The sequence below is a fragment of the Anoplopoma fimbria genome, chromosome 17 (genome assembly GCF_027596085.1).
Source record: "Anoplopoma fimbria isolate UVic2021 breed Golden Eagle Sablefish chromosome 17, Afim_UVic_2022, whole genome shotgun sequence".
Taxonomy (NCBI): Eukaryota; Metazoa; Chordata; class Actinopteri; order Perciformes; family Anoplopomatidae; genus Anoplopoma; species Anoplopoma fimbria.
This window is the reverse complement of record NC_072465.1, coordinates 1,577,501-1,594,951: the sequence shown is the minus strand read 5'-3', so window position 1 is coordinate 1,594,951 and position 17,451 is coordinate 1,577,501. Positions and strand designations below refer to the sequence as shown.

The 17,451-nt window shown below is 41.6% G+C and overlaps 1 protein-coding gene across 1 annotated transcript in view; it reads right to left on the bottom strand.

Annotated features, from left to right (window-relative positions):
- Positions 1–17,451, bottom strand: part of ppfia4 (PTPRF interacting protein alpha 4) — a 54,690-nt gene that overhangs the window by 15,288 nt on the left and 21,951 nt on the right. The window contains 2 exon segments of the mRNA XM_054616337.1: positions 410–574; positions 771–872. Of these exon segments, the coding sequence (XP_054472312.1) occupies positions 410–574; positions 771–872 (267 nt within the window).

Here is a 17,451-nt window from a genome sequence, read left to right as displayed (position 1 = left end):
TAGTAAATTCCCCTGATTTTTTCTCTGCTCCCCTTTTCTGTTTTTATCTGCTTTTGCTACTGTTAATGCAAAGTCTTGACTTCCTCCACCCTTTTCACATTAAAAGCCTTTCAGCAACATTCTCTTCCCTTCAATGGAGAACTTTTACTTTGAAACTCAGGAAGTGCTGAGGTTCATTAACAGCTTAGCAATAAAAACAACACAACAAAACTGATTTGATCTAAAATAATTAGTGAGGAGGAGGAGAAGGAAAACAATTCTGTTGGAAAAACCAAGAGCAACAATGTGGTGTGTATGACCAGACTAATGGAAATACCAGGTCCTGAAGACACCAAAAGAGGAAATTATTTCCCCTGTATTATTCTGTAAGTGTGTGTGTGTCTTTGTTTGTTTGTGTGTGTTTCTCCACCTTTTCATCCAGAGCCTTGTGGTGTTCAAACAGCGACTTCAGGGCTTTGAGGACCTCCACCTCACTGGAGACTCCAGATGGTGGGGGTGCCTGTCTCTTCACCACTGTCATCCTCAGACTGCGTTCGTGACGAGACACCAGACACTCCAGGTGCTCCAACAGCAGCTACAGCACACACACACACACACACACACACACACACACACACACACACACACACACACACACACACACACACACACACACACACACACACACACACACACACATGAATGCATGCACGACCAAAGAGAATAATAATTTCAAGCTTAGAAACATTGTTTGTTTCATCAGCAACACACACAAACACACACACACATACTCTGGTGTTGTTTCTTTCGGCTTTCAGCTCTGATATTTCCTCCTCTTTCTCCAGCAGCTGCTCCCGGCATATGTTCAGCTCCTTCGTCAGGGTGGCAAACTCCTACAGAACACAAACACACAACACCCATACAGAGGTTAATGCTGTATCAGTGATCAACATAATGGGCTCTGCTCTTGAGAAGCTGAGCACATATGCAGCTATAATCTCAAGGTGCAAACACATGTGGGCGTGGCTGACAAGCACACTCCTGGTGCAGAGCAGCACAGGATGAGCTCACTGCTAGTTTGAAAAAATACTTAATCTGCAGGTGAAGTGAGGGCAGGCTTGAATAATGGGCAGTACAGTCTGGCTCCTCCTAAAAGAAAACGTGTTGTCCGATGGATGCTGCCTGGGAAAAAGCTTTCTGTGCACCTGCGATAAGAGGTGGTCTGAGAGGCGGAGATGACCGAAATGGCACTGTGCTATCTGATCTGCATAAACACAACCTCAGCTGGGCCACCTCAGCGTCTGTCTCTGGGTTTTTGGAAGCCATAATATTACCAGCAGGCAAGTGCATCAAGAAATGTCCTAATGGCAGTGTGACTAATTGGACAAAACTGTCTAAAATCACACTTTCTTGCCAAGTACAATAAAAAAAAATAGCAGGAGTGGGAGTAAACTAATTACATTTAATACTATAACTGTGACAAAGTGTATTTTTTAGTGTACTAAATAAAAAACCAGTGTCTTCACTTTTACTTAAGTACTATTTGTATTATACTTTGCTACATTTCAAGTCAAAACCGTTACGAATAATAACAAAAGTCACATGAAAAAGTCCCGAAAAACTGTGAGAATATAACAGACGGCAGGAGATAAATCAGCAGCTGCAGAAGTAGGTGAAGGATTTTATCATGAAGGAGGGAAATGGTGTCAGAGCACAAGTTGGAGAACGAAATTGGAACTGATAATACGAGAAGATTTAACAATAAAAGAAAAAGGGATAGTATTTCAAGAGATTCTAGTCAGTCAATGAGATAAGAGGATGGGAGCTGTAACAACAACAGACGGGTTTTTCAAAGAGCCACACGTGGTTGGAAGGTTTTTGAAGAGAACTTGGAGTTGAAGTTCAGTCAGGATCCAAAGAGAAATGTAACGGTTATCATTGAGTGTGAAACAAAGTGTCAGAGAGATAGAGCCCTGAAGATTTGTGTTTTCAGAAGAGGAATGGAAGGATGAGGCCATATGAAAGGGCTCTTCTCAGATGTCGCTGCTGTCAGGAGTCAGGAGATGTGGGAGATGTAGGAGATGTAGGAGATGTGGGAGATGTAGGAGATGTGGGAGATGTAGGAGATGTGGGAGATGTAGGAGATGTGGGAGATGTGGGAGATGTAGGAGATGTGGGAGATGTAGGAGATGTGGGAGATGTAGGAGATGTGGGAGATGTAGGAGATGTGGGAGATGTGGGAGATGTAGGAGATGTGGGAGATGTGGGAGATGTAGGAGATGTAGGAGATGTGGGAGATGTAGGAGATGTGGGAGATGTGGGAGATGTGGGAGATGTGGGAAGGAGGAGTGCAAAGAAGAATATAAAGCAAAGTGAGGGAAATGACAATGCTTGGTCAGCAGTGTCCCAGTAGGATGAAGGAGTTGAAAGTGAATAAGATCAGAATTGGAAAGGGATTGTCACATGCTGAAGCTGCTAAGTGAATGAAGAGAGGCGGCAAACTGGTCGCAGTACAAGAGGAACCGGTGCAGAAATGAAATGAAGCTTATCAGATCATCTATATGGACAAAGATGGATATTTGACATTTATTGCCCTGGTTGTTAATTGTGCTGTTGAAATACACTGTAAATCAAACCCAACAGGAGAGGAAGAACGTCTACAAACAGTAATGGACTAATTCCAAAAAGTGGCAGCAATGTAACATAACAGATGCCGCGTGCCGTCAAACCCCAAAGAAGAAGAAGCTGCAAGTGCGTCAACGGCCGCAGAAGGGCAGGGCTCCGTTCAGAAAGGTGAAATGATACCTTATAAAGTTGGCGTTCACTTCAAGTTTGCGAAATTCAAATCAATGATCACATTTGGCGTGTGCTTGTAATTAGCGTTATTGTATCTGGGAAAAGTAAAAAAAAAAAAACTTGACATCTTTCTTAATTAATTACTGATTTAATGCACCCATTCACGACTAGCACGCCAAGGGACACCGCCATGTTCATGAACTGAACAGTAGAGCTATACTGAGTCTGGCTAACATGCTAAATGCTAGCATGCTCATGCGGATCAGACATTCTACCGTCAGTGAGGTGTGGGAGGACGTCCTGCTGTTTGAGACTGTTAATCCCTGGTGTGACATTTGAGCCTCGTTCAGTTTCAAACACTTTGGATTTGAGGAGCGCTGTGGGACCAGAGCGGCCGAGCGGAGTGCTTATATTATGCTTTGAGAATGAACCAGTAGAGAATTGAGCCAGGACCAGATTGTGGAGGACTTCCCGACGCTGTACAGACATGTTAGTACAACAACACGCTGCTGAACTCTCTAGATGAGAACGTCAACAACCACCTCGTTGCTAAGTAACGTGGTGCCCATATTGTTTACATGTCCATGTTGTCTGCTTTAGTGATGTTTAATTCTACTGTTTCAGATTCTAAAAAAAGTTTAGGCCGCCACGGTGGTGTCGATAGCTCGTTTTATTAATTGATGATCACTTTTGTTGTATTGATAATCGGTTGTTGGTCTGTTGGTTTGGGCAGATGAGGTCTTGTTGCTGATAGTGTTCAACATGTGTATATGTGGACATGTATGCAATCCATTATGTAGCCTGAAGATGTAATTTAACAGTATTATCGTAACCCCCTCCCCCCCGCCTTTTTTAAAAATAATGAGTACTTTTAACCTATTTTTAACGTTAACCTTCATACACAAGTAGCTAGTGTAACTTGAGTAAAATTTCTTGAAAGTATCAGTTCTTTTAATTGAGTACAATATACTAGTAGTCTACTCTTTCCACATCTGAAAAAACAGATCAGGATTTTGACTTGTATTGACAACTGTCCAGCTGAAAGACTATCCTAAATCCATGAGACTGAAATAAAACATAACCGTCACTCTGTTAGTCTTTCCCATTACCAACGACTGTGCAACACTGAATACGGCATGTCTAGACATATAATTTGATGGAAACTGAAAACATTATGACGGCCCTTATCACAATGTTATGACAAATTTCAGTATATCATCCAAAAAGCAAATACAATGGTGTGAAAACAGTCACGTCTTACTCTCTCTGACAATCAAAGCACATCCATAAAATCCAAGTTCCCAGTGATGATAGAGTGACTTTTCTTTATTGAAGAGAGACAATAGATTATTCAAAATGAATTCTTAGGCGTGTGAGAAAAGTATATTTCACTTGAGAGCCATTTGATTTATTGATATTCATTCTTCACGCTCCTCAGTTTTGACGGATGGCTTTGCACTTCACTGAAGCTTTTAAGCACTCCAGACGTCCTTTATAGCCACATTTGAAAAACTCGACTGATGAGCGACTAGAAATTGGACCACAATGGTTTCTGGTTAGTTTGAATCCACTCAGACTGTCAAACACGGCATGTTTGAAGCAATTTACAGTCTAGCATTCACTCATTCTGTACAAACAGGTGGCACAAAAAAAGAGTGCAAGCGCAATTCTGAGATACTGTTTGCTCCTTTGTTAATATCATACTGTAATAGTGTCATTTTAATGTAAGAAGATAACATCAAGTAGTTGTACTGAGGAAGATGAATACATAAAATATGTTTTGAGACCTTTTGTAGCGATGACACCCTTCCTTAGGCACACATTTAAAGGTTTAGTTCACCACAACATCACACGTCATTATCTATACATCCCCAAAATGCCCACTTTGTTCCTTCGTGTAGTTTGATCACAGCTGTCTTCCACACTATTCAAGATAGCCCCACATACAACAAGTATTGCACATTTGATTGACGTTTTAAGCTCTTTTCGAGCTGTAAAAAGATGGCTCCATTAACTTTAATCGTTTGGGAGAAGGCTGTGATGGAACTTCAGCACTAACCTGCTGTGTGTTTGATTATTACACTATATTAACTTTAATAGCTCTTATCAGGCCATTTATTTTTCATTTTGGGGGGAACTAGTCCTTTAAAAAGCATTTATAGCTCTTGCAAAAAACAAGTGATATTAAAATGGTAGGCTACAAACCAATAATAAAGTATTTAAAATTGTTGGAATAGACTTTCTGTGACTGACAACGCACTGTACCTGACTGAATATTTGATATCTATCAAGTTAATCTACTACATCATACCAGTCCAATACTGAAAAACAACATTTAATGCATTTGTAAAGAGTTTTATAAATCCTGACATTGTCAGATGTCTCTTGCTGAAAATGACAAGCTTCACCTGCTCTGGTTTGGGATTTTAAGTCTCCACATTCTGCCTCGCTCAAATAAATCAGAATAGCGTAAACTGATCCTCACAAAAGTCTCTTCAGATTAGTGGAAGAAAATGGGTGAAATGTGAGACGCTTTCGTCCTTCCTGTACAACTAATATTTGAAGCTCTGTCTTGCTGCTACCCGTGCAGTAGATTTCCCCGGTCTTCAAGCCCCATACTTAATCCCCTTGCCCATCTGATTTTCACACTTTATAAAGTCCTGGTGCTCCCTGGAGGAATGACACTGCATTCTTGATCTCACGTTTCTTACTGAGGACCTAAACATTGCACATGACTAAGAAATTCTACTTTAAAGTTGATATTGGGAACATTCCACTTTGCTGCCCTTGAAAAAAGATGGTGGAGCATAATGTGCCAGGCCTGGTTAACTTGTCATAGATACACCTGTCTGAGCCTATCAAGAAGACCCATGTAACCAGAACAGATGTGATTAGATGACACGTATAAGTTATGAAGAGTGTCTCTAAACATAAGAAATTGATTAATATCCCAGTTTTAGGGCAGGATATTGTAAGCCTTGTATGAGGCCCATTCTGTTTTTTAGTTTCACAGTGCTAAACTGGTGATGATGAGCAATAAAGTTCTGGTCTCAATGGTTGTCAGTGATCTACACCAACAAGGTGGGTGTGCTGTTCCTGATGTGGGTGTGTTATGAATAATCACTCCTCTTGCCTGTAATCTGGGAAATAAAATTCCCAGACTGATGCGCAGGTCAGCGTTTTTTATTACCCACACCATCCCGACCCATTAGGAGAGCCAATCTGCATCGCCCCATCCGTAAAAATATGGGTTATTCAACTACCCGCACCCGACCTGACCGGCAAACCTCCAACTTTATGCATTATTGTAGCGCAGTTTTCAGGACAAGGACATAGACAAGCGGACTTGAGTGTAGTGTGTGTGTGTTAGAGAGAAACAGAGAGAGGGGAAGAGAAGGTGGACTATTGCCAGTAATGTTTCTATAAGATATTAAATAACTTTGTGGGTCGCCCCCGCATCGCTACTAACTGGTGCAGACTGGTTTAGTTTAAGTATGCAGTGTGCAGTTGTACTTTGTAGGAAAAATGCATAAATGTAGGTTCAGAACAGGAATCAAACTAAGATGCAGAATATTAAATAATCAGGAGCAAAATATCTGACCTGTTGGCAATCTGGAGTGTCATCACCCAAATATTTTTAATTATTTTTAATATTTGCGCTATAAACTGGCCTGTAGTTTTTTTTTGTTTTTTTTAAAGACATAAGATTTATGTTTACACAAACATCATGACGTTGTGGGACAGCCAAACTGAATTGATAATAATAATCTAAATCCCAGAATTCAGATCTGCGACAAAAACACACACTCTTATACACACAATCTTTAAAAATATGATCTGGATCATGGATCTCTGTTGACCCTGAGCATCACGTTGCAGGCAAAAAACAAGTCAGGAGAGGGAGGAGAAAGGGAAGGAGCATCGGGAGGAAAAGGGGGAAAATGGGTCAGCGTGTTCATTTTACTTTCCCCTTATTCCACAGGGGCGCACAGATAGACAGGAGCTCAGCCCAAATCCACCAACAGATGTTAAAGCTCACTGTCTCTTTCAATCATGGCAAAAAGGCTGAACCGCCACCTCTCACACTCTCTAATTCATCCCTTCATCCTTCTGCCTTTCAGGAGGTCTGTGCTTCTCCCCACAAACTGCTGGAATGCTAAAAAACATGCACTGACAAATAACCAAGAATATATAAAGGTATAAATACAATACCCCTCGTTAGGGGTATTATATAACAGAACAGACAAGTGTTATATATAAAGTATAACACATCAACGTCTAGACAAAAAACTTCTGGTCTAACCTGTCTAACCTCGGCAGCTTCTACCTGTTTTCGCTTTTATTCTCTTTTCCACCCACACGCTATTGCTCTGTGCACTTTGCAATCCTAACCCCAACCCAAAACCGTATGAGCTATGAAAATCCTGGGATGTTTATTCAACTTCATGAAAGTCAGATACAGAGAGCAGCTCTTTGACGACAGAACGTCGACATTTGTCAGGGAGTATATGATAAAGAGAGGAGAGAAGGTTCTGGGCGTCTGGAGGAACGTAGCTCCTCTGCCTCCAACCACAATGTGAGATAGCAAGCGGTTACCAAACACTGCTGAGCCCAGACATTGTAAAGGGATTTCTCCCCTTCGCTTCCTTAAGCAGTTTGGGATTAAAGGATGGGAAAAAAATGCTATGTGTGTGTGTGCAGAGAGAGTGAGAGAGAGATAGAGATTGGAGTGCAGACGGATAAAAAAAAGTAACACACACACATGCAATCCTAAAAATATAAGATCTATTGTGAGTGTGCTCGTCCTTCTGTGTCTTTGTGTGTTTTTTGTATTTTGCTCAGAGGTCGGCACTGTTGAGAGTTGACCAACACCACACACCTGAACTTTGTCTGAAAAAGGAAATACGAATGACCACTTAAAGTTCAGCACAACCTCACAATTTATCTCAACATTACGTCTGCCCTATCTGATGCAAATATACAGAAAGTGTTTTTGTGTGTGTTTTTGTGTGTGTTTGACAACGTGTGGGCACTTGCGAGGCAGGTGCTTTAGCATCACAAAGGACGTGATCATTTTTCGGCTTGCCAGTTATTTTCTGTCTTGGTTGAGGGAACAGACAGTGTAGTACTTTGAGGAGCTAGGTCCTTCATTCATCGGCCAACTGGCCAACAGTATTCATAGTACTTCTAAAAGCTCCAGTGTGACATGCAGCAGTGGAAAGAGTTCTATTGTGTTAAATTCCTCTAAAAGTTTCCTCCTGAAGTGTCCTCAGTATCGAATCTCTTCTCAAAGTTAAAAAACAAACGGTTAAGTAAGTAAATACTGAAATTAGAAAGACTTCCTTCCAGTACCTCGCACCTTATAGATGGAGATAACTTTAAAGCATGAAAGTCTCATCCCACTGGATGAATTTAAACTTAAACCTTTTTGGAGGTCTGTGCTTGATTTGGATGCTGTTTGTATGTGCTTGTGTGTGACTGGATGTGTTTTGTTGTCTGTCTTATATCTGTTCCTATTTCCTCTGGACTCTCTTGTAAAGGAGATCTTGATCTCAAAGAAAAAACCCTCCTCTTGAAAACTGCACAACTAATGAAGTAGCTATTCTAATGACTTCACAGAGTAATTATGTAATCGCTGTTAAAGGCCCAATGTCCTGACTAGAATCGTGAAAGCATCCCTCAAAGAATCCCTCTTCAATCCAAAGCATTTTGAAATATGTATGATCATTGTCTCTTTTACAAGAAACCAAGACAGAAGTGGATTCACCTAGAAAAAATTATCAGCTGAGTTGCAGACGTCTCTTTCCCAATGTGAGTCTATGGGGCAAAGTATTTTTTACAATATAGACTTTTCTCCTTTAGAAAAGTCTCTCCTGCTTTACACGTGATTTCTTTCACAACTACTCTCTTTGCCTTCATCCACACTATAACGCTCCACAAGAAGTTCACATTTGTTCTCTGCAGCTTGCTGAAGGTCATTTGAGGAAACTAGAAAAGCACTAACAAAAGAAGATTTAGAAAAAGGGGGCTGAGTGATAAAGAATTGTGTAATTACACACTAACCAACTCCAGCGTTGTATGGTAGATTACAGATAGAGTAAATCATACCTTTTATAAAAATGAATGCACTGAGCAACAAAAAGCCTCCTAACTCCTTCTATGTGTGGGTAGATTAACAAGACAGGAGGCTGAGGCCATTACAAAAATAAATTGATGTCTGCCAAAGCTCGAGAACAGTGACAGTGACATCGTCTCTGTGAGCATCAGTCGGTGGGAGGAGAGGAAAAGAGGAAAATATGTGACAAAGCAAGAAAAGGAAAGAGATGAAAACTGTAAACATGACTATCAACTCATTCACACATTGTGTGATTCAAAGGGAAGGTTTCTGGTACCAGATATCATTTATGTTAATTTGAGGATACTTCCAGCCCAAGTGCACATCGCCAGCAATCAGATTGTATTTTGCATATCGGAAAAAACAGCTCAACTTGAGTAGATGAATTCATCATGTTCCTTCAGCACAGACGTAGGAGTTAGTTCGTTAGCACAGCCTCAGTGAAGTCACTGGAATCACAGTCTTTTTTTTACCCTCCCTGTTTTTCCTTCTATGGTTCAGTTATAATGACAGAAACACTTTCCCCTGAATGAACTCCTTCCCTGTATTGTGACCCAGAAACGAAGGTGTTCCTTTGAACAATTCTACAGGAATGTGGTACAAGTTCTACTTTGCAAGAACAGAAAAGATTCCCTTTTTAGCAGTAAAACCCTCAGAAATGATCATTTTCAGTGGAGAGGCAGAGAATAAGGAGATACCTCATCAGAGATCGTACAGAGCGGCTGAGCTCCTCTCACCCACACGCACCAAAAGACACTAAATTAACTCTGATGTAAATCTCGCTAATTCACTAAGGACTGCCACACTGAAGATGAATGCAGGGCCGGGGACGGGAGAATGAGTGAGTCCCCGGGGAGACTCAGATATCACAGCTCTGTAACTCTTCACCACTGCAGAGAGAGCGAGGCGGAAACCAGCACAGAGGTGGACTCGACCTTGCTCTGACAAACCTTACACACAAAACTGTGACACGCACACCGACCACCACCGACACCTTCCCAGGGTGTTGGCCCTATTGGCAGTGAGTAATCTGTTGCCATGACGCCACGCCGCACACTGCGGCCGTCACCATGGCAACGGCTCATTAGGCAAGTGAAGTGCTTGAGCAGCATGCGAACTTCGCATGAACGTCTCATCAGGCGAACGCAGATGCACAGAGATGTTCCTTCTGTGTGATGATGTGACAGCTCTCGAGAACCGTGGAGTGAAGCAGCTGACTGCAGCACTTGCCAGATCTCCACCCTGACTGGAGGAACAACTCGCACTGAAAACTTTTCTAACAGCTTCTCCCTTCAGAATGCAGAACATGGAAAGTTAATAAGGAAAAGTAAAAACATTTTTATTTTATTCTTCATGGTGAGAGAGATCTAGTAAAATTAGGCTTCTGCTTAATCATTGTGAGTCGTGAGCATATCAGCCTAAGTGAAGCATATTAGGGATAATGCCAAGACTGACTGAAGCCATGCCAGCTCTGGACTCGCTTCTGAAGCGCTGATAACACAACAGCAAATAGACACTTTGCGTGAATACAACTCAGTAAATCCCACTCTGAACACCTTGGAAAAGGAGGTTTCTATGTCAAATCCAAAGCAAAGTGAATCTAGAAGCGTTCTCACCAATTTTTGAAAGGATTTAAATGAAACCTGGCAACAACAAAAAAAAAACAGCAGTGTAAACTTGCATATCAAAAGTAATTTAATAACCTGACTATTGGCCATAAAGATGATTGACACAGCAAAAGCATTTTTCACTGCATAGCTGACACATCAACTATGTCTCTGTGTCTGTGTTTTCCTATATATCATTTTCTTATGCTCAGCAAACAAAGGTGTCAAATCCTTGAAAGTTTACCAACTTTCTCTCCTCCTCTGTGCCGATTGAAGGCCTGAGCCCAGAATAGCATCCATTCGTGTCTCCAGGTTTCCTTCATTTAAGAAAAACAAAACCTGCTCCAGAAAGAGGGACAAAGAAAGAAAAGAAGGAAGAGAAGGGAATACATCCTCTGCTCGGATGAAAGGAGATACACAAAGAGTTTTTTGTTGTGCATCAGCAGAGTAGAGTCTCTCGCATGCTTGCTGCAATAAACATACAAGCACGCACAGCAGTCACAGAAAAGACAGAATTCCCCATCAGTAAGTGACAGATATATGTATCTTGTTTTTGACATTTGGAGGTTGAACACATGCAACTAGCCACATTAGCCAGGGAAAAGCCTTATTGGATGGAAGGGGTGTGCCCATATTTCTAAACCGATATGCAATTTGCATCCCTGCAAAGCATCAATCATTGTTCGCAGCTTGATTGAGGCGTGGTGGGGAAAAGGAGAAAGGAGGAAGAGGAGGAGTAGAGGCCATATCTCCTATCCTAGAAAAGAGTCATCAGCACTGAAATCAATACTCAAGGCAAGGACATGTGGAGAGACCACGGAGAGAGCTGTTAGAGCTTGAGACAATCCTTCACCGGCAACATCCACAAACTCTACGGGTGGTGAGTCCCTACCTGGTACATGTAGGTGTTAAAGTGGGTCCCATTCTGAAGGTGGATCTTCACTGTTGGGTTCATGGTGAAGGTTAAACATATCAGATCCCTCAAACAGACCCCCCATAAAAAGAGAGACAGACACAGGCAGAGAGAACGAGGAGAATTGGGAAGAGAGGGTGGTGAAGATAGGGAAAAGAGGAGTTCCTCTGAGTCCTAATCGACATCGGGTGTAGCAGGACGAGATAAGATTCCTGTGCTGCTCCCTCTGCACTCCGCTCAGGACAACAGCACTCCTCTAGTCAGCCTGCTCCGACTGCAACGGGGACGAGAGACCGCAGGAACGAGGGGTAAGGAGAGAGAGAGAGAGAGAGAGGGGAAAAGAGAGGGAAGGAGGATAAAGAGGGACAGGCAAAAAAAAAGGAGTAAGCAGTGGATTTGACGTAAACATGGAGGATTTTGATCAGAGAGAAAGATAGAATGAGACAGAGATGATGAGGACGCAGAGAGGAGTTGGGGACGGAGCAGCTAGTGATCAGCTGATGGAGGTAGGAAGAGGGAGGGTTCAGACAAGGACTGCTGGGGGCTCGGCCACCTGTTCTCTGTTGCTCAAACACACACTCAGAGGGAGTTTTAAGTCACATTTGGAACTAATGCCATGAATTAGCATTAATTAAACGCTCTATTTCCTCCTAATAAAAAGTCTAGCCATTGCTTACTCAACACAAATTCAAGAGACCCATTTTCCTCCAGCGTGACATTGTGTGCGCGGATTCTTTCTATTTATAAATGGCAGCCTGTTTCGTCCCTCCTCTCTCAGTAGGAATTCACAGTGCATTCACTTCACTGGAGTCTGAAACACCTCCCGGTGCTTTTACACAGCAAAGAATATACATTTTTATCATCATATTGTTAGTGTTGTCTCCACTGCAATGAATGTCATTTGAATATAGATTTTTAACACCAAAAACTTGTAGTCGACCTGATTATTGAAATGTAGAAGATGTCTTATTTGATTCTACATGAATGGCTCACGTTTTCATGATCAAAATATGATAACATTTGCATCATAGTATTTTAGAAGCTTGTCTAAAAGTCAGGATATCTCGACCACTGTTGCTTTGAGTTTGACCATTCAATGTCTTTCTTGCGTGTCCCTGAACTTTAAAATACAATACTCAATCACTGAGGTGTTCTTATACAGCGGGTAAAATAAGTATTGAACACGTCACCATTTTTCTCAGTAAATATATTTCTAAAGGTGCTATTGACATGAATTTTTCACCAGATACCAGTAACAACCCAAGTAATCCATACATACAAAGACAACAAAACAAATAAGTTCAGAAATTAAGTTATGTGTAATAAAATGGAATGACCTGGAATGACAGGGGAAAAGTATTGAACACGCTTACTGAAATGTATTAAATACTTCGTACAAAAGCCTTTGTTGGTAATGACAGCTTCAAGACGCCTCCTGTATGGAGAAACTAGTCGCATGCATTGCTCAGGTGTGATTTTGGCCCATTCTTCCACACAAACAGTCTTCAAATCTTGGGCCTCTTCTATGAACTCTGATCTTTAGTTCTTTCCATAGATTTTCTATTGGATTCAAGTCAGGTGATTGGCTGGGCCATTCTAGCAGCTTTATTTTCTTTCTCTGAAACCAATTGAGAGTTTCTTTGGCTGTGTGTTTGGGATCATTGTCTTGCTGAAATGTCCACCCTCGTTTCATCCTGGTAGATGGCAGCAGATTTTTATCAAGAATGTCTCTGTACATTTTTCCATTCATCCTTCCTTCAATTATATGAAGTTTGCCAGTGCCGTATGCTGAAAAACAGCCCCACACCATGATGTTCCCACCTCCAAACTTCACTGTTGGTATGGTGTTTTTGGGGTGATGTGCAGTGCCATTTGACCTCCAAACATGGTGTGTATTATGGCATCCAAAGAATTCAATTTTGGTCTCATCTGACCAGACTATATTCTCCCAGTATTTCACAGGCTTGTCTAAATGTTGTGCAGCAAACTTTAAACGAGCTTCAACATGCTTTTTCTTCAGCAATGGAGTCTTGCGTGGTGAGCGTACATACAGGCCACGGCGGTTGAGTGCATTACTTATTGTTTTCTTTGAAACAATTGTACCTGCTAATTCCAGGTCTTTCTGAAGCTCTCCACAAGAGGTCCTTGGCTCTTGGACAACTCTTCTGATAATTCTTTTCACTCCTCTGTCAGAAATCTTGCGAGGAGCACCTGGTCGTGGCCGGTTTATGGTGAAATGATGTTCTTTCCACTTCCGGATTATGGCCCCAACAGTGCTCACTGGAACATTCAGAAGTTTAGAAATCCTTCTGTAACCAATGCCATCAGTATGTTCTGCAACAATAAGGTTGCGAAGGTCTTGAGAGAGCTCATGAGATGTTTCTTGTGTGACACATTGGTAATGAGACACCTTTTTATAAGCCATCAGTTGGGACTGAACCAGCAGGTATTAATTTGCACTGACAAGGGGCAGGATTGCTTTCTAATTACTGATAGATTTCAGCTGCTGTCTTGGCTTTCCATGCCTTTTTGCACCTCCCTTTCTTCATGTGTTCATGTGTTTTCCCTGTGTCATTCCATTTTATTACACATAACTAAATTTCTGAACTTATTTGTTTGGATTTCTTTGTATGTATGGATTACTTGGGTTGTTACCGACATCTGGTGAAATTTCATGTCAATAGCACCTTTAGAAATATATTTACTGAGAAAAATGGTGATTTTACCTGCTGTATACAGATTTTCTTCTGTATTTTACTGATACTGCTTCTCATATACTAATAACAGTGCATCATCACTAGTTTTGATGTGCATCACAAAGGGTTGAGAAATTATGATTATGAAGCTGGTCATCAAGTGATATTTCATAAAATATATGAACATGAAACCACCTCTAAATAAAGTAATTTAGTATTTATACAGTACCTGACCCTGTGTCAACACTTGACCGATAAAAATTGATTCCAATTCTGCAAAACATACACCTCAGCTAAAGTGGTTTAGCATGAGCTGCAAAATTGTGTTACAGTGGTGTCTATGATGAGGTTATGAGCCTAAATCTAGTCTAAATAGTTACAACTGATTTGACTATTCATTACTTTCATTCTTCATTTCTCCCCTCTTTATGCATTCACTTATTCTCATCCCTGCATTCTCCTGTGCTTCATCACTCACTGGGTTCAGCCAGTCACTGACGCTATGCTCCTTCTTCAGTCAGTTAAAAAACACGCTAAAGTGCTCATCCAACATCATAAGCATTGGGAGTGGCAGTGCATAAATGTAGAAAAAGACACAGGTCTACTTGCTTGCACATGGTTGTCAAGGAAACAGGGTGAGAGAGAGAGAGAGAGAGAGAGAGAGAGAGAGAGAGAGAGAGAGAGAGAGAGAGAGAGAGATATGAATCAGTGAAACAGACAATCCCTGCACATCAAAACATCTTTTAGTGATTGTGGTGACATTAACTGGCAGCAGCTCACTGCTCGAACCTCAGCCTCACATCTACTGAGTAGCCAAACACACTGGTCACTGCTGCCATCTGGTTTGATGGTGAGACAGGGACCCCTACTGGCAGCACATGGCGCTCACACAAAGTAGAAGCAAACCAAAGTCATCATGGCTACATCCTCTCACAGAAACTGGCAAAAAATATGCACTTAAGGAGGCCAGTTCACCAGCTTTAGAGTAGCTAGTGGTGTCCAAAGAAAGAGGAAGCTCTGAGTTTAAATCATTAGGCATTGGTCCATGATTTAGAAGAAGGAGACACAGGGAAACAAGAGTGAGAAGAGAAGCTGGAAATAATTCAGAATGCATGGTGATAACTTCTTATCCCTGACATCAGTGGGAGCTTGACCTGGCACAACCTGAGATCTATTGTCAGAGACGGAAACCAAAACCCCCCTGCATTCAAACAAGCACTGAACAGACAAACACACCACAAAGCACACGTGCACATCAGCAGTGCTGACAAAAATGCCCCAAAAATTTGACACATTTAAAAGTACATTTTCTGAAGCAGAATTCAGGGAAGTTGGAGAACTCTGACTATTTTTTATCTGACAGCTTCTCACAGTTTCTCTCTCTCTTTCTCTCCTCCTTGCTTCCTCAGTCTCTCTCCTCCGGCTTCTGCCTAACTACACTTGATTACTTCTTTCACACTCTATACACTCAAACTCCTCCATGCTTGCTCTCTCATTCTTTTTTCCCCCTCCTATGCTCTTCCTCTCTCCTATTTTCCTCAAGCGTTGCTAATCTCAGCTGAACCTTCCCTCGACGGAGAGCAGCCATTTTACATCATGACATAACATGGAGCAGAGGGCAAGCCCCCCATCCCACCACCTCCACTGTCACATGTAAAAAACATAACCACAGATACATTCACAAATGTACACCCATAAATACAAAAGGGGTGTAGGTTTGGTTTCAGAATAGAGCAATGCCTGCACTGAATCCCAACCACAAACAAACAACATTGGAACAAAAAACAGAAGAATTGAAAATACTGAATTAGTTTTTGTATTATAAGTGTAATACACTACTCATACTGTAAACAGAGTCACTAAGGCTAACAGACTCATTAGCAGCTCTTTCACAGCACAGAGCTTTGAGCTTAATGCTAACATCAGCATGCTAATTTGCACACAGCGACAATGCTTTTACGCAGATTTCACATTGCCATCTTAGTTTAGCATTTAAGCTTGCTAACATTTGCTAATTGGCACTAAAACAAACTTTGGCTGAAGATGATGGGAATGTTATTCATGTAGCAGGTACATGTATTTAGTCATTGAACAAAGTTTTGACAGAATACATTTTGACATGAAGGTGCTAGTTGTTTGGTCAGGGGATTGCCAAAGTTATTACAGGGATCACATTTTATGGCAATCCATCAAATAGTTGTTGAGATAATTCTCTAAAATTCTCCTACCAAAAATGTCAACCTTCTGGTAGCGCTGGAGGAAAAAATTCAGAGGAGTTTGTGGGCTTAATTCTTGGGACCTTGAACATTTGTAGAGAATGTCATGGAAATTCTGCTGAAATATCTTTCAATCTCGACCAAAGTAGTGGGCCGACCGGCTGACTGCTGTGGGTAAAAATGTCTTCAGATGATAAAAGACTATCAAAATAGTTGCAATTCGACAGATTGATCAACTGACTAATCATTTCATATTTCTGTAAAAACATGCAGAGGCAGAAGAGGTCTCTTAAGCTCTGCAGAGTGTCTGCAGAACCTCTTGTCAGACAGCGTCCAGTCCCAATAAGCTGCACAGTTTGTCTGCAGGGCTTTCTGCCAGAAATGGTTAACGTTTACCCAAACCATTATATTTTTATAAACCTAACCAATTAATTTGTTGAGTAAACCTAACAAGATTTCTTGCAGAAATCCTTGATGACAAACTTCTCCCATGTGCCAATGGGCTTCACCAAAGAGATGGGCATGCTGGAAGGCAAAACCCAGGGCAAAAAAAGACCATTTCTTTGTTGCTGCTGCTCACAAAGCTTTGAGCGCTTTGTTAAAATTGAAGTGACCTAGATGAAGATATCTGCATTTCTATCAACTCAGAGCTCATCTTGATTATGCGGAACGAACAGGGCAACATAGTGTTAACGGTCAAACTGTAAAACCGACAGGGACAAAATGGGGATGTGACTCCTTTGTATAAACACACATTGTAGTCCTCACTGTGGAAAGATTCATCCGTCCACCTAGATCAACACTTTCTTATCACCTCATTCTCTTGCTCCTGCTACCTCCTGCTCTCATTTTTTTCAGTCTCCTCTGTCACCTCCTCCCTTCTGCCCCTGTCTAAAGCACCTGTGTCAGCTCTGGCTCCGTCTCCCGCTGTCCTCATCACTCAGTCGGAGCGCTCGGCTTACCCGTTTCCCTCTCTCCGTCACCGCGTTCCCTTCAAGCTCCTGGTCAGCCCAGGGGTAAGCCTACTACTACCACAGTGCACACAAGCATTGCAAACAACAAGCTATGTTTGTATCCACGTTCTGAACATACAGCCGCTACTACCCTGCTCTCTGTCTTTACATGTAAA